Source organism: Hordeum vulgare, chromosome 3H, assembly GCF_904849725.1.
Source record: "Hordeum vulgare subsp. vulgare chromosome 3H, MorexV3_pseudomolecules_assembly, whole genome shotgun sequence".
Classification (NCBI taxonomy): Eukaryota; Viridiplantae; Streptophyta; class Magnoliopsida; order Poales; family Poaceae; genus Hordeum; species Hordeum vulgare.
The window spans coordinates 539,716,572-539,733,093 of NC_058520.1; the positions used below are offsets into that span (position 1 = coordinate 539,716,572).

Sequence of the window (16,522 nt, forward strand, 5' to 3'; positions counted from 1 at the left end):
GGTCCTACTGAAATTGGCACCTGTGCCAACGGAATTGTAACGATCTTCCTTGATTAGTGGAATCGTTTTTCTTTCACAAAGAAAAAAAACATTTATAGGCTTTAGAGCATCTACAGTTAGACATTGTAAGTATGACTTCTAAATGTCCGTCGACACGTTTGGTCAGTGACCGAGCGTGTTCCTTATTTATTAGTTTGCGTGTTTATATTTTTTTCTTTTTTATATATGTCTGGTCACTTATACGTGATTGATGAAGAGGAATAGAAACAAGAAGAAAAAAAGGAAAAAGTGATCCGAGATAAGGTCGCGTCTTACGTGACGGTCTAATCGGATGCGTCTGCGAACCCTCATATCATCCCTATATTCTGAAATGTATATGATGTTTGCGGACAATTCAGACGCATATGCATGATGTGAGGGATCTACTTGGATCACTTTTTCTTTATTTTTCTGTCCGGTCACTGATCAGCATTGTCTACGGACGTATGAGAAATCGTTTGAGGCGTTCGGTTGTAAATGCTTTTATAAATGCATGTAGTAGAAAGAAATTCGTACTGTTTTCCTTTGATAAAATGAGTACGATAAAATTAGAAGTTCAATTACTTTGGGAAAAAAACCACTACCCCCTGCATATGGCAAAATAACAAGCTATCATGATCGCTCGACTTATTACCAGTATTGTGCATATGTGTCGCTAGTATTTCCAAGAAATTGTGTGGCACTACTGCACATCACGAATTACAAGAGCAAGCTAAGCAAGCCTCAACTTTTCAGCACGCCGGCGGACGCCGTCTGCGCAGCCCTGGCGTCTCTTCGGTCGGGCGACGCTGCCGGCGAGCAGAACGCCGGCGATGCCACCGTCGACGTGCCCTTCTCCGTGGCCTCCTCTATCGTGGACAGGCACCTAGTGGGCCCACCGAACATCTTCTTCCACCTCTCGAGTTCGCCCTCGTCCGGCTCGTCATCCGCCTCCTCGCCGCCGCGGGCCGCCCGCTGCCGGCTCCTGGCCAGGGACGACGTCCGGACGAACCGGCCCTGGTTGCCGTCCTGGCAACAGACGCCGAACAGGACGAAGCCGCGGCCGGACGCCGCGCCCTCGCGGTCGAGCCACCGCCTCCGGACAAGGACGACGACGAGCAGGACGAGTAACACGACGAAGATCCCGCCTGTCAACGCGGCAGCGAGCACCAGGCCGTCGTCTTCGTTCATTATTTCTGCCCCTCTCCCTCGCCTGAAATAATTCGAAGCAAGAGCTGTGCAAGAATGGGCACTGCTCTCTCTGGGTCTCTCGTAAACTTTTCTGCACTTGAGATGTGTCTGTCAGGGGCCTAGTAGTTGCCGGTCTTTCTGCTCCTGGGTTGCCAGTGACAGTGAAAACGGCGGGTTCGTCTGTGTGTCTCCGGAGACTCGGATTGTGGTCAATGGCGACCATTCCAGACTTGCGATATTTCTTGGTGCGGATTTTTCAGTATTCTTCGGATAATATGTGGAGGGGAGCAGCTGATGCTTGCGTTGTTGCTGTTTGCTGCTGTTGAGCTCCGCTGGCCTGATTGGCTGATTCTCCCCGGCGGCCGTTGCCATCAAGCAGCGGCATGCACCCTGTCTAGTTGATACAGTCTCAGCACGACTGATTCTGAGCATCTAAATACGTGAACACTTGAAAAACTGAACAACTTTTAGATATATATGAATTTCTTTGCTTGTATGAATTTCTTATAACACACAATTATTTCATAATTATTATCAATTCGACTATAATCTGGATTTTTAATGAATTTTGAAGATAAATTGTACTGCCGTTTTAGAAGACAAATAAATGTATCTTGCATAGAACTCCCTCCGTAAAGAAATATAAAAACGTTTAAATCACTACTGTATTGATCTAGACACTACTCTCTTCGTTCCTAAATATAAGTCTTTTTTTAAGATTTTCATACGGACTACGTATAGATGTATATAGACATATTTTAGAGTATAGATTTACTTGGTTTGCTCCATATATCATCTGCGGTGGAATCTTTAGAAAGACTTATATTTAAAAATAGAGGAAGTATTATATTTCCGTATAGAAAATTTTCAGCACCGACTGCAAGGTGTTCTTGGTTGCGTTGTAAGGTGTGAATTTGAGTAAGACTCAAAGCTCGACCACAACAGAATAAAAAGGAAGGACGAAGGTCATCATCTATGCCTTAGCCATAGGCTCTATAGTATGCCATGTTGTGTACCGCGCATGATGTGTGACTTGCCATGAGTTTGTCAAGGGGTACAAGAGTGATCCAGGAAATTGTCAAAATTATCCTTAGTAACTTGAGGACTAAGGAAATGTTTCTCGATTATGAAGGTGATAAAAGAGTTCGTCGTAAAGGGTTACATCGATGCAAGCTTTGACATCAATTCGGATAACTCTGAGTAGCAGACCAGGTTCGCATAATAGAGCAGTCCTTTGAAATAGTTCCGAATGAAGCGTGGTAGCAGCATCTACAGGATGACATAGAGATTTCTAAAGCACACACGGATGTGAAAGGTTCAAACCCGTTGACTAAAACCTCTCTCACAAGCAAAACATGATAAACCCCAGAACTTATTGTGTGTGAATCACATAGTGATGTGAACTAGTTTGTTGACTCTAGTGCAAGTGGGAGACTGTTGAAAATATGCCCTAGAAGCAATAATAAATTAGTTATTATTATATTTCCTTGTTCATGATAATCGTTTATTATCCATGCTATAATTGTATTGATTGGAAACACAAATACACGTGTGGGTACATAGACAACACACTGTCTCTAGTGAGCCTCTAAGGACTAGCTCGTTGATCAAAGATGGTCAAGGTTTCCTGGCCATAGACATGAGTTGTTATTTGATAATGGGATCACATCATTCATCATTAGGACAATGATGTGATGGACAAAACCCAAACTATAAAGGTAGCATGTGATCGTGTCAGTTTATTGATACTGTATTCTACATGTCAAGTATCTGTTTCTATGACCATGAGATCATGCAACTCCCGTGCTCTTGTGTGTATCAAACATCACAACATAACTGGGTAACTATAAAGGTGCTCTACATGTACCTACATATGTGTCTGTTGGGTTGGCGTGAATCGAGACTGGGATTTGTCACTCTGTATGACGGAGGGGTATCTCTAGGGCCCACTCGGTAATACAACATCACAATGAGCTTGCAAGCAATGTGACTAAGGAGTTAGTCACGGGATCTTGTATTACGAAACGAGTAAAGAGACTTGCCGGTAATGATATTAAACTAGGTATAGAGATACCGACGATCGAATCTCATGCAAGTAACATACGATGGACAAATGGAACAGTATATGTGATTGATTGAATTCTTGACATCGTGGTTCAACCGACAAAGATCTTCGTAGAATATGTAAGAGTCAATATGGGCATCCAGGTCCCGCTATTGGTTATTGACCGATGAGTGTCTTAGGTCATGTCTACATAGTTCTCGAATCCGTAGGGTCTGCACACTTAAGGTTCGGCGACGTTTCGGTGCAGTTGAGTTATGTATGTTGGTGACCGAAGGTTGTTTGGAGTCCCGGATAAGATCCCAGACGTCACGAGGAGCTCCGGAATGGTCCGGAGGTAAAGATTGATATATGGGAAGTTCCTGTTAGTCACCAAATTTTTTGAAAGGGTTCGAAGGTGCCGGAAGGGTTCGAGGGGTCCACCGAAAGGGGCCACCATCTCGGGGACTCCTACCTGCCGCTCGCTGCGACAAGGAGTCCCTCCCACGCATAGGGCGACCCCTGACTCGGGTCCCAGTAGGCACGCGACACTGTAGCTTATTTTTTCTTCTTATTTTCTTTTTTCTTTTTTGGGACGTTTTTCTTCCTGTTTTCCTTTTTTATTTTCTTTATTAAAATGAACAAACATTGAATTTTTTAAAACCCGGTATATTTTCTGAAAATCCCGAACATATTTTGAAAATCAAGAACATTTTTTGAAAATCCAAAACCTTTTTGAAAAAAAGCTGAAATATGAGTTGAAGAACATTTTAAAAATCCAGTACATTTTTTGAAAATTGAGAGCATGTTTTGAAAATCCCGAACATTTCTTGAAAATCAAGAACATTTTTTAGAAATCTAGAACATTTTTTTGGAAAAATGCAGAAATAGAATTTGAAGAACGTTTTTTGAAAACCCAGCACATTTTTTGAAAATAGAGAAACAAATTCGAATGAAAAAAGAAATTAGAATTTGAAGAAAAAAATTTCAAAATCCCAAACATTTTGTGAAAATTCAGAACATTTTTTGAAATTCTCGGACATTGGTTTTAAATCCAGAACACTTTTCTAAAAATGTGAATAACAATTTCGGAAAATCCTGAACATCTTTTAAAAATTCAGAACATTTTCCGAATTTGAAGTACATTTTTTGAGAACCCAGTACATTTCTTTGGAAATCCTGGACATTTTTGGAAAAACCAGAACATTTTTTTGAAAAAAAACTGAAACACTTTCCGTATTTGAAGAACATTTTTTTAAAATCCAGTACATTTTTCGAAAATCCAGAACATTATTTTGAAAAAAAGCAGAAACAATTTTGAATTTGAAGAACATTTTTAAAAATCCAATACATTTTTTGAAAATCCAGAACAATATTCTAAAAAACAGAGACATTTTTCGAATCCAGAGCATTTTTTGAAAATCTTGAATATTTTTCTTAAATCCGAACATTTTTGCAAATCCAGAGCATTTTTTGAAAATCTTAAACATTTTTTTGATAAAAAGCAGAAACATTTTCGGAATTTGAAGAACTTTATCTGGAAACCCAGTACATTTTTAGGAAATCCAGAACTTTTTTCTAAAATACAAAAACATTTTTTGAATTTGAAGAACAACTTTTGAAAATCCCGAACATTTTTAGAAAATCTAGAACAATATTCTAAAAAACAGAAATATTTTTTGAATTGAAGAACATTTTTTGAAAATCTCTAACATTTTTCTGAAAAAAGCATAAACATTTTCTGAATTTGAAGAACATTTTCTGAAAATCACGAACATTTTTCTAAAACACAAAAACATTTTTCGAATTTAAAGAACAAATTTTGAAAAATCTGAACATTTTTTTGAAAATCCAGATCACTTTTGGAAATTCCAAAACATTTTTGAAATAGAAACAGACAAAAAAGAAACAAAAACGAATAAAGGAAAAAAGGAAACGAAAAAACTGGTTCAGGGAATCTTCTAGAAAGTTCCTAAAACCGGAAAAATCGGCTGGGAAGTCTAGAAGGTTCCCAAAACCGGCATCCCGCAACTTTTAGTGGCCCGACCCAGATCATCTCTCGCTCGCGTTTGTGTGTGCGAAGCCACGGCAATTTGCTGCAACACACGACAAATAGGGTTTTCCCACCAACCCTAGAGGGGCCACATGGGCTGTGAGGGAGCGCACCAGTCCCTGGTGGGCTGGGCACACCTCCCCACCTAGGGCCCATGCGGCTCGGGTGGTGGAGGGCCAACCCTAGGTGGTGGCGTCACCCTAACTTGGGTGGCCGCCCCTCCCTCTCTTGGTCGCCGCCCTCCTTGGGTGGGAACCCTAGGGCGCAGCCCATTTTCCCTCCCTCGTACATATATAGATGGGGAGAGAGGGTTGCAACACACCAGGGCCACTTCGTAGCCGTGTCTCTATCATAGATCAACTTTCTCCTCTAGATCGGTTCCCGTATTGCTTGGCGAAGCCCTGCCGGAACAGCTCCACCACCATATACGCCATGCCGTCGTGTTGACGGTGAAATCATCTACCTCTCGACCCTCTCTTGCTAGATCAAGGAGGTGGAGATCGTCATCGAGTTGTACGTGTGCTGAACGTGGAGGTGTCGTCCGTTTGACACTAGATCGGGATGGATCGTGATGAGATCACGGGACGGATCGTGATTGGATCGCAAACACGTTCGACTACACCAACCACGTTATATACGCTTCCGCTTAACGATCTACAAGGGTATGTATATGCACTCCCCCCTCTCGTAGATGTTGACCTCCATAGATTGATCTTGGTGAGCGTAGGAATTTTTTTGTTTCCTATGCAACGTTCCCCAACATTTATATGGTGCCCAATGTGGTATTCAAGATTTTACCCAGAGATTGGTCATGTGAGAGTTGAGATTGTTGCGATCATGTCTTCAAGAAGAAAATTGTGTGAACATTCATGTTTACCGTCAAGACATCATCTTTATGATCAGAGAAGATGAGATACAAGGTTGATCAAAACGAAGTCAAAAAGTGAATCAAGTTGATGAATACACAAAGCGTACAAGATGCACGAAGAGGGATCAAGTGGTCCCATGGTATGGTAAGCGTTGTCCATTATGCTTTATGTACTAACTCGTGGTCTACATCAGAGTTCTATGCAAGCTTAGGTATGTTTCCATGGGCTTGCGTCAAGAGGAAGATCTCATACAATCCATGGAGGATGACATCAAGTGGTGATCATCATCAAGATTATTGTACGCAAATTCAAGTGGAGCATTACGAAGAGATCATTCTTAAATCTTGTCGTCCATTTGGTGACAATGGACTTGTGAAGATGTGCCAAAGAGTGGCTCATCCATAGTGAAGTATGGGTGAGCAATCAACTAGTCTTCATCGAGCCAACGCAATCAAGAAAGGTGGTCCATCTTGAGAAAGTCAAGATCATCATCATCTAGCTGAAATGGGCTATGTGCAAGGTATATGTTTGCCCTTGATAGGTTTTCCGTTTTACCGGTCTCATGGTTGTAGTTGGGAGACCGGGTTATAGGATCGATTGTCGTACTATCAATGGGGGCACTCAAGTGAGTAGCCTGATCGTATCGTTCCTTAGATCTCAAACCATTTGCATCCTTGCATCATCTTACTTAGCTCTTGTTTGGTTTTTCTCTTTCTAAGTTTTAGAGTTTATGGTCATCTTCATGGCAAGCTCGAGTTCATCGAAAACGGAGTCCATATGCATCTTCTATGATGTTTTTGATGTTGGAGTTTTTGTTGGTTCTTCATTCATAGAGGTTTCACATCTCTCTATCATTTGCATTTTCATACTGTCTCTTCTTAATCTAACCAGCCGGTGTTGGATAGCCCTTGTCGTCTTGAATCCAACAAGCTTGAGCTTGCTCGACTCGAAGCTCATTTGCAGAAGTTATGGTAGTTTTGGTGTTCGTGCTCACATGTGTTGCCTTTGTCCTAGCCCGAAAAGACACAAGCGGTAGTACCGCTCCCAACAGCAGTACTGCCTCTTATCCGCAGTAGTACCGCCCTAGTTAGTGGTAGTACCACTCTCGGGAGAAAGTGTCGCTGGCTTGTGTCGCTGCCTCGGGGTCTCAACACTTTTCGTGTGAGACTCGACAGTTTCTGGCCGATAGTTTTGAGCAGTAGTACCGCTCTCCGATCTGTAGTACCGCTTATTACTACCACGCCACTTTCGTCCATGTTTTCTCAGGCTGGATTCTCAGTGGATCTTGAGTGTCTGTAGGAGGCGGTACTACCCCTTATGGGCGGTAGTACCACTCCTGGCAGCGGTGGTACCGCTCCGACGAAACTACTCTCTACTGCCTTCCCTCCTGATATTCTACTCACATTCAAAGTGGTAGTACCTCTCCTAGGAGTGGTACTTATTGGAAATATGCCCTAGAGGCAATAATAGTGGTTATTATTATATTTCCTAGTTCATGATAATTGTCTGTTATTCATGCTATAATTGTATTAACTGGAAACCGTCATACATGTGTGAATATATAGATCACAATGTGTCCCTAGTGAGCCTCTAGTTGGCTAGCTCGTTGATCAATAGATGATTATGGTTTCCTGATCATGGACATTGGATATCATTGATAACTCGATCACATCATTGGGGAATGATGTGATGGACAAGACCCAATCGTAAGCATAGAACTAGATCGTGTTGTTCGTGTGCTAAAGCTTTTCTAATGTCAAGTATCATTTCCTTAGACCATGAGATTGTGCAACTCCCGGATACCGTAGGGGTGCTTTGGGTGTATCAAACGACACAAATTAACTAGGTGATTATAAAGGTGCACTACAGGTATCTCCGAAAGTGTTTGTTGGGTTGTCCGAATCGAGACTAGGATTTGTCACTCCGTGTGACGAAGAGGTATCTCTGGGCCCACTCGGTAATTCATCATCATATTGAGCTCAGTGTGACTAAGGAGTTAGCCATGGGATGATGTGTTACGGAACGAGTAAAGAGACTTGTCAGTAACGAGATTGAACAAGGTATAGGGATACCGATGATCGAATCTCGGGCAAGTATCATACCGGTAGACATAGGGAATTGCATACGGGATTGATTGAATCCCCGACATCGTGGTTCATCCGATGAGATCATCATGGAACATGTGGGAAACAACATGGATATCTAGACCCCGTGGTTGGTTATTAACCAGAGAGGTGTCTCGGTCATGTCTGCATGCTTCCCGAACCCGTAGGGTCTACACACTTAAGGTTCGATGCCGCTAGGATTATATGGGAATAGTGTATGTGGTTACCGAAGGTTATTCGGAGTCCCGGATGTGATCCCGGACGTCACGAGGAGTTACGGAATGGTCCAGAGGTTAAGATTCATATATAGGAAGTGAGGACTTGATCGCCGGAAGAGTTTCCGGCGTCACCGGTAATGTATCGGGACCACCGGAAGGGTTCCGGGGGTCCACGAGGAAGGGCCACCAGCACCAAACTACTACATGGGCCAAAAGCGTATGGGAACCAACCCCTAGGTGGGCTGGTGCGCCACCACTAAAGGCCCAAGGCGCTGTAAGGGGTGGAGAGGGCCAAACCCTAGGCGTGGAGGGGCTGCCTTGGGCCTCAAGTCCCACCCTAGGGCGCCTCCACCCTTGGTTGCCGCCCCATTTAGGGTTGTCGCACCCCTTAGTGTGGAAACCCTAAGGGTGGGCACCTTCCTCCCTCTCCTCCTATATATAGTGGAGGGTTTGGGGCTATTTTGAGACACAAACTCTCTCTCTCTCTCTCTCTCTCTCAGTGCAACCCTACTCCTCCTCGTCCTCGTCCTCCATAGTGCTTGGCGAAGCCCTGTCGGAATACCACGCAGCTCCATGATAACCCACAAGTATAGGGGATCGCAACAGTTTTCGAGGGTAGAGTATTCAACCCAAATTTGTTGATTCGACACAAGGGGAAGCCAAAGAATATTCTTGAGTATTAGCAGTTGAGTTGTCAATTCAACCACACCTGAAAGACTTAGTATCTGGAGCAAAGTTTCAGTAGCAAAGTAGTGTGATAGTAACGCTAGCAGCGGTAATAGTAACAGTAGTGACAACAGTAGCGGTAACAGTAGCAGCAGTGACACCAGTAGCGGTAAAGTAACGTAGCAAGGACCAGTAGGAAAAGCTCGTATGCATTGGATCGGTGATGGATAATTATGTCGGATGACATTCATCATGTAACAGTTATAACATGGGGTGATATGTAACTAGCTCTAGTTCGTCAATGTAATGTAGGCATGTATTCCGTATTTATTCGTACGTGCTTATGGAAAAGAACTTGCATGACATATATTGTCCATCCCTCCCGTGGCAGCGGGGTCCTAATGGAAACTAAGGGATATTAAGGTCTCCTCTTAATAGAGAACCAGAACAAAGCATTAGCACATAGTGAATACATGAACTCCTCATACTATGGTCATCTCCGGGAGTGGTTCCGGCTCTTGTCACTCCGGGGTTGCCGGGTCATAACACATAGTAGGTGACTACAAGTTGCATGATAGGATCAAGATCACACATATATTGCTGAAAACATAATAGGTTCAGATCTGAAATCATGGCACTCGGGCCCTAGTGACAAGCATTAAGCATAGCAAAGTAGTAGCAACATCAATCTTAAAACATAGTGGATAGTAGGGAACAAACCCCATCAAAACTAACTCGATTACATGATAGATCTCATCCAACCCATCATCGTCCAGCAAGCCTACGATGAGATTACTCACGAACTGTGAAGAGCATCATGGAATTGGCGATGAAGGATGGTTGATGATGACGACGACGACGATTTCCCCTCTCCGGAGCCCAGAACGGACTTCGGATCTGCCCTCTAGAGGAAGAACACGTGGTGGCGGCGGCTCCGTGTCGTAAAACGCGATGAACTCTTCTCTCCTAATTTTTTCTGGGCGAGAGAGACTATATAGAGCTGGAGTTGGAGGCGGCGGATCCATGAGGGCCTCACAAGGCGCGGCTAGGGGGCGCCTCCTGGGCTTGTGGGCTCCTGGCTCCCTCCTCCAGGTAATTCTTGCACCAGTATTTTTTATATATTCCACAAAAAATCCTCGTAAATTTCCAGGTCATTCCAAGAACTTTTATTTCTGCACAAAACAACACCATGGCAATTCTGCTGAAAACAGCGTCAGTCCGGGTTAGTTCCATTAAAATCATGCAAATTAGAGTCCAAAACAAGGGCAAAAGAGTTTGGAAAAGTAGATACGATGGAGACGTATCAACTCCCCCAAGCTTAAAGCCTTGTTTGTCCTCAAGCAATTTAGTTGACAAACTGAAAGAGACAAAAGAAAAACTTTTACGAACTTTGTTTGATCTTGCTGTAATTATGTATAACTCATATTCAAATTTTCAGCAAGATCATAAGCTAACCACATAAGCAATGACATTTAGGTCTCATGATGTACTCATATCAATGGCATAATCAACTAGCGAGCAATAATAATAAGCTTCAAACGTCAACACTTCAATCAAAACAATCATGAAGCAATATGAACACATGGTATCTCGCTAGCTCTTTCTGAGACCACAAAACATAAATGCAGAGCACCTTCAAAGACCAAGGGTTGACTGAACATTGTAATTCATGGCAAAGAAGATCCAGTCACAATCATACTCAATATCAATTAATAGCAAAGCATAAAAATGATGGAGGTGCTCTCTAATTGGTGCCTTCTATAAGAAGAGGATGACTCAACATAAATGTAAATAGATAGCCCCTTCGCAGAGGGAAGTATTGATTTGCAGAGGTGCCAGAGCTCAAGCTTTTAAAACAGAGATAAATAATTTTGGGTGGTATGCTTTCATTGTGAACGCAATGACCAAGAGTTTTCACCATCTTCCATGCTACACATATTATAGGCGGTTCCCAAACAGAAAAGTAAAGTTTTGACTCCCCCACCACCGATCAATCACACTCCACGACTAACCAAATCCTTGGGTGTCGTCCATACCAACAACAATCCAGGGGGAGTTTTGTTTGCAATTATATTTTTGATTTGAGCATGGAACTGGGCATTCCGATTACCGGCCCATTTCTCGTGAGTGATAGTGAATAAACACATATCGAGGATAAAACGCCTAGCACGGAAGATACTGACCGCCCCTTGTCACCACATGAGCAGTTCGGGCATACAAAACAGATTTTTACTTGAAGATTTAGAGAGTGACGCATGCAAATTTACTTGGAATGGCAGGTAGATACCGCATATAGGTAGGTATGATGGACTCATATGGAACAACTTTGGGTTTATGAAAGTGGATGCACAAGAAGTATTCCGGCTTAGTACAAGTGAAGGCTAGCAAAAGGCTAGGAAGCGACCAACTAGAGAGCGACAACAGTCATCAATATGCATTGAAATTAAACAACATTGAGTGCAAGCATGAGTAGGACATAAGTCACCATAAACATGAATATCATAGAGGCTATGTTGATTTTGTTTCAACTTCATGCGTAAACATGCGCCAAGTCAAGCCACTTGAATCATTCAAAGGAGGATACCATCCTATCATACTACATCATAATCATCTTGAAATTCATGTTGGCATCCAAGACAAACCATTATAAGCTCCTAGCTAATTAAGCATGGCATCAGAAATTATGATCTCTAAGTTGTCATTGCAAACATGTTTCTCTCATAACAAAGCTGAATTAGGAACGATGAGCTAGTCATATTTACAAAAACAAAATAGATCGAGTTCATACCAACTTTTCCAGGCTCAGTCACTTCATCATATATCGTCATTATTGCCTTTCACTTGCACGACCAAATGATGTGAATAATAATGAGAGTGTTTGTGCATTGGACTAAGCTGGAATCTGCAAGCAAACACAGAGGAGAAGACAAAGTAATATGGCTCTTGGACGGATAAACAATTATGCATATGAGAACCACTAAGCATTTTAATCATGGTCTTCTACCTTGACCCAAAGAAAAAGAAAACTATTTACACGAGAAAGCTCCCAACAAGCAAAATAAGAACGAGAAACACGGAAAAGAGGAAAAATAAAGCTAAATTTATCATTTTTCTTCTAAACAACAGAAAGTAAAAGTTGGGAGGAGAAGGTTTTGACTTCTAGATTCATAAATCTCATGATCATCAAAAGAAATCCGTCAATGAGGTTGATCAAGTCTCCTTGACAAACTTTTTTTGAATCACGTAAAACCGTAGAATTTTCGAATAATCACTAGGTTACCTCAACGGGGATGTGCATATCCCCAACAAGTAAATCATACTTCATCTTGACAGTAGGTATAGGGCATTCAAAGCTTCCAATAAGAATTGATGAAGATTTTTCAATAACATTGATGCAATGAACTCGATATTGTTTCTTCGGAAAGTGCACCGTATGCTCATTACCATTAAAATGGAAAGTGACATTGCCTTTGTTGCAATCAATAACAGCCCCTACAGTGTTTAAAAAGGGTCTTCCAAGGATGACCGCCATGGCATCATCCTCGGGAATATCCAAAATAACAAAGTCCGTTAAGATAGTAACGTTAGCAACCACAACAGGCACATCCTTGCAAATGCCTATAGGAAAAGCAGTTGATTTGTCAGCCATTTGCAAAGACATTTCAGTGGGTGTCAACTTATCCAATTCAAGTCTACGATATAAAGAGAGAGGCATAACACTAACACCAGCTCCAAGATTGCATAAAGCAGTTCTAACATAATTTCCTTTAATGGAGCAAGGTATAGTGAGCACTCCAGGATCACCTAGTTTCTTAGGAGTCCCACCCTTGAAGGTGTAATTAGCAAGCATGGTGGAAATCTCAACCTCAGGTATCTTCCTTTTATTAGTCACAATATCTTTCATGTACTTAGCATAAGGAGACATTTTGAGCATATCTGTCAAACGCATTTGCAGAAAGACAGGTCTAATCATTTCAACAAAGCGCTCAAATCCTCATCAACCTTTTTCTTGGATGGTTTGGGAGGAAAGGGCATGGGTTTCTGAACCCATGGTTCTATTTCTTTACCATGCTTCCTAGCAATAAAGTCGTTCTTATCATATGTCATGTTCTTAGGTTGTGGGTTATCAAGATCAACAGCAGTTTCAATCTCCACATCCTTATCATTACTAGGTTGAGAATCAACATGAACACCACTATCAATATTATCACTAAGCTCATGTTCATCACCAGATTGTGTTTCGGTATCAGAAAGAGGGACATCATTTGGAGTCTCGGGTGTAACAGCAACAGGTTTGCCAGCATGCAAGTTCCTATCATCTTTCTTTTTCTTCCTATTACCAGGATGACTAGGTGCATCAGTGTTAACTCCTTGAGAATCTTGTTCAATTCTTCTAGGATGGCCCTCAGGATACAAATGTTCCCGAGTCATTCTACCACCTCTAGTGACAACTCTAACAGAATTGTCATTCAACTCATTGAGCAAGTCATTTTGAGCCTTAAGTACTTGTTCTACTTGAGTAGTGACCATAGAGGCATGTTTACTCAAAAGCTTAAGATCATTGACATTTCTATCCACACAAGCACTTATATGATCAATCATACGAGCATTTTGTCTCAATTGTCTGCTAACATAATCATTAAAACTTTGTTGTTTGCCAACAAAGTTATCAAACTCATCTAAGCATAAGCTAGCAGGTTTATCATAGGGAATATCACTCTCATTGAATCTACGAAGAGAATTTACCTCTACTACCTGTGTCGGGTTATCAAGACCATGTATTTCTTCAATAGGTGGTAGATTCTTAACATCTTCAGATTTAATACCTTTCTCTTGCATAGATTTCTTGGCTTCTTGCATATCTTCAGGACTGAGGAATAGAATACCTCTTTTCTTTGGAGTTGGCTTCGGAGGTGGTTCGGGAATAGTCCAAGCATTATCATTGCTCAAGATATTATTCAATAGAATTTCAGCTTGTTCCACAGTTCTTTCCCTGAAAACACAACCAGCACAACTATCTAGGTGGTCCCTAGAAGCATCGGTTAGTCCATTATAAAAGATATCAAGTATTTCATTTTTCTCAAGAGGGTGATCAGGCAAAGCATTAAGTAACTAGACAAGCCTCCCCAAGCTTGTGGAAGACTCTCTTGTTCAACTTGCACAAAGTTATATATATCCTGCAAGGCAGCTTGTTTCTTATGGGCAGGAAAATATTTCTCAGAGAAGTAGTAGATCATATCCTGGGGACTACGCACACAACTAGGAGCAAGAGAAGTAAACCAAGTCTTAGCATCACCCTTTAGCGAGAAAGGAAACAACTTAAGGATATAGTAATGGCGAATCTTTTCCTCACTCGTGAAAAGGGTGTCTATATCATTCAACTTAGTAAGATGTGCTACAACCGTTTCAGACTCATAACCATGAAAAGGATCAGATTCGACCAAAGTGATTAACTCAGGATCGACAGAGAATTCATAATCCTTATCAGTCACAAAGATGGGTGAAGTAGCAAACTTAGGATCGTATTTCATTCTAGCATTCAGAGATTTTTCTTTCCACTTGCGCAATAAATTCTCAAGATCATAGCTATCCTTACAAGCAAGAAAGTCCTGAGCTACCTCTCCCTCCATAACATAACCCTCAGGTATATCAGGCAATTCATATCTAGGAGAGCTAGTTCTAATAGGTGAAACACGAGGTTCTACTTCAATAATTTCAGCAGTTTCAGAAGTATCATCACATTCAGCGGCAACTCTAGCAATTTGTGCATTGATACGTCTCCAACGTATCTATAATTTTTGATGGTTTCATGCTATTATCTTGTCAAACTTTCGATGTTTTGTATGCCTTTTATATATTTTTTGGGACTAACTTATTAACTCAGTGCCAAGTGCCAGTTCCTATTTTTCCATGTTTTTGACCCCTTTCAGAGGAGGATTTTAAACGGAGTCCAAATGGAACGAAACTGCCAAAAAGATTTTTTCCGAAACTGAGGAAGATCGGGAAGCCTGAGAATCAGGGCAGGGGGCCTGCAGGGACCCCACAAGCCCCCTAGCCGTGGCCAGGGGGGCCCGCGCCTCCCAGGCTTGTGGGCTCCCTGGGCCTCCTCTGCCCTAGGTATTTCGCCTATAAATTCCCTAAAATCCTAGAAAAAATCAAGAGATCATCGAAAGCACTTTTCCGCCGCCGCAAACTTCTGTCTCCACAAGATCCCATCTGGGGAACGTTCTGGTGCCCTACCGGAGGGGGATTCAGATACGGAGGGCTTCTTCATCAACACCATGACCTCTCCGATGATGCGTGAGTAGTTCACCATAGACCTACGGGTCCATAGCTAGTAGCTAGATGGCTTCTTCTCTCTCTTGGATCTTCAATACAAAGTTCTCCATGATCTTCATGGAGATCTATCCGATGTAATCTTCTTTTGCGGTGTGTTTGTCGAGATCCGATGAATTGTGGATTTATGATCAGATTATCTATGAATCTTATTTGAGTTTCTTCTGATCTCTCTTATGCATGATTTCATATCCTTGTAATCCTCTTCGAGTTGTGGGTTTTGTTTGGCCAACTAGATCTATGATTCTTGCAATGGGATAAGTGCTTGATTTTGGGTTCATACCGTGCGGTGACCTCACCCAGTGACAGAAGGGGTAGCGAGGCACGCATCGTGTTGTTGCCACATGATATGTGTTTTGCTTGGAGCGTCTTGTATCTCTCTAAAGGTGTGCAGCAAGGATGATTGTGACACAACAAAAAGAAAAGACTCCTAAGATATGCATCAAGGAATGCACCCAGTGGCAAAGCAATATCAAGCAAAGCATCATCATAAGCATCATGGATAGCAAAAGTAACATCATCAAGCACATGCGACATATCTGCTGCTGGCTACGTCTATAAGGATTTCCTTGGCAAATATGCAAAGAATTCCCCCGCGGCCTTGGAGCCTTGCGTTGGTGTTCCCTTGAAGCGGAAAGGGTGATGTCGCACAGCGGCGGTAAGTATTTCCCTCAGTTTGAGAACCAAGGTATCAATCCAGTAGGAGGATCGCGTCAAGTCACAAGTACCTGCACAAACACAAAGAGCTTGCACCCAACGATATGAAGGGGTTGTCAATCCCTTATAGATTGTTTGCAAAGTGAGAACTGAAAGCAAAAAGTAAACAAAGCAAAGTAAAAGTAAAAGCGGAGATGATAATTGTGAGTAGACCCGGGGGCCGTAGTGTTCACTAGTGGCTTCTCTCATGAAAGCAAGTAGACGGTGGGTGAACTAATTACTGTCGAGCAATTGATAGAACCGCGCAAAGTCATGACGTTATCTATGGCAATGATCATACATATAGGCATCACGTCCAAAACAAGTAT

The 16,522-nt window shown here is 42.1% G+C and overlaps 1 protein-coding gene across 1 annotated transcript; it reads right to left on the reverse strand.

The window, feature by feature from the left end:
- Window positions 1-538: 538 nt before the first annotated feature.
- Window positions 539-1,434, reverse strand: LOC123440485. Its single transcript, XM_045117050.1, has one exon. The coding sequence runs from the start codon at window positions 1,207-1,209 to the stop codon at window positions 763-765; it is 447 nt and encodes a 148-aa protein (XP_044972985.1). The 5' UTR covers window positions 1,210-1,434; the 3' UTR covers window positions 539-762.
- Window positions 1,435-16,522: the final 15,088 nt, after the last annotated feature.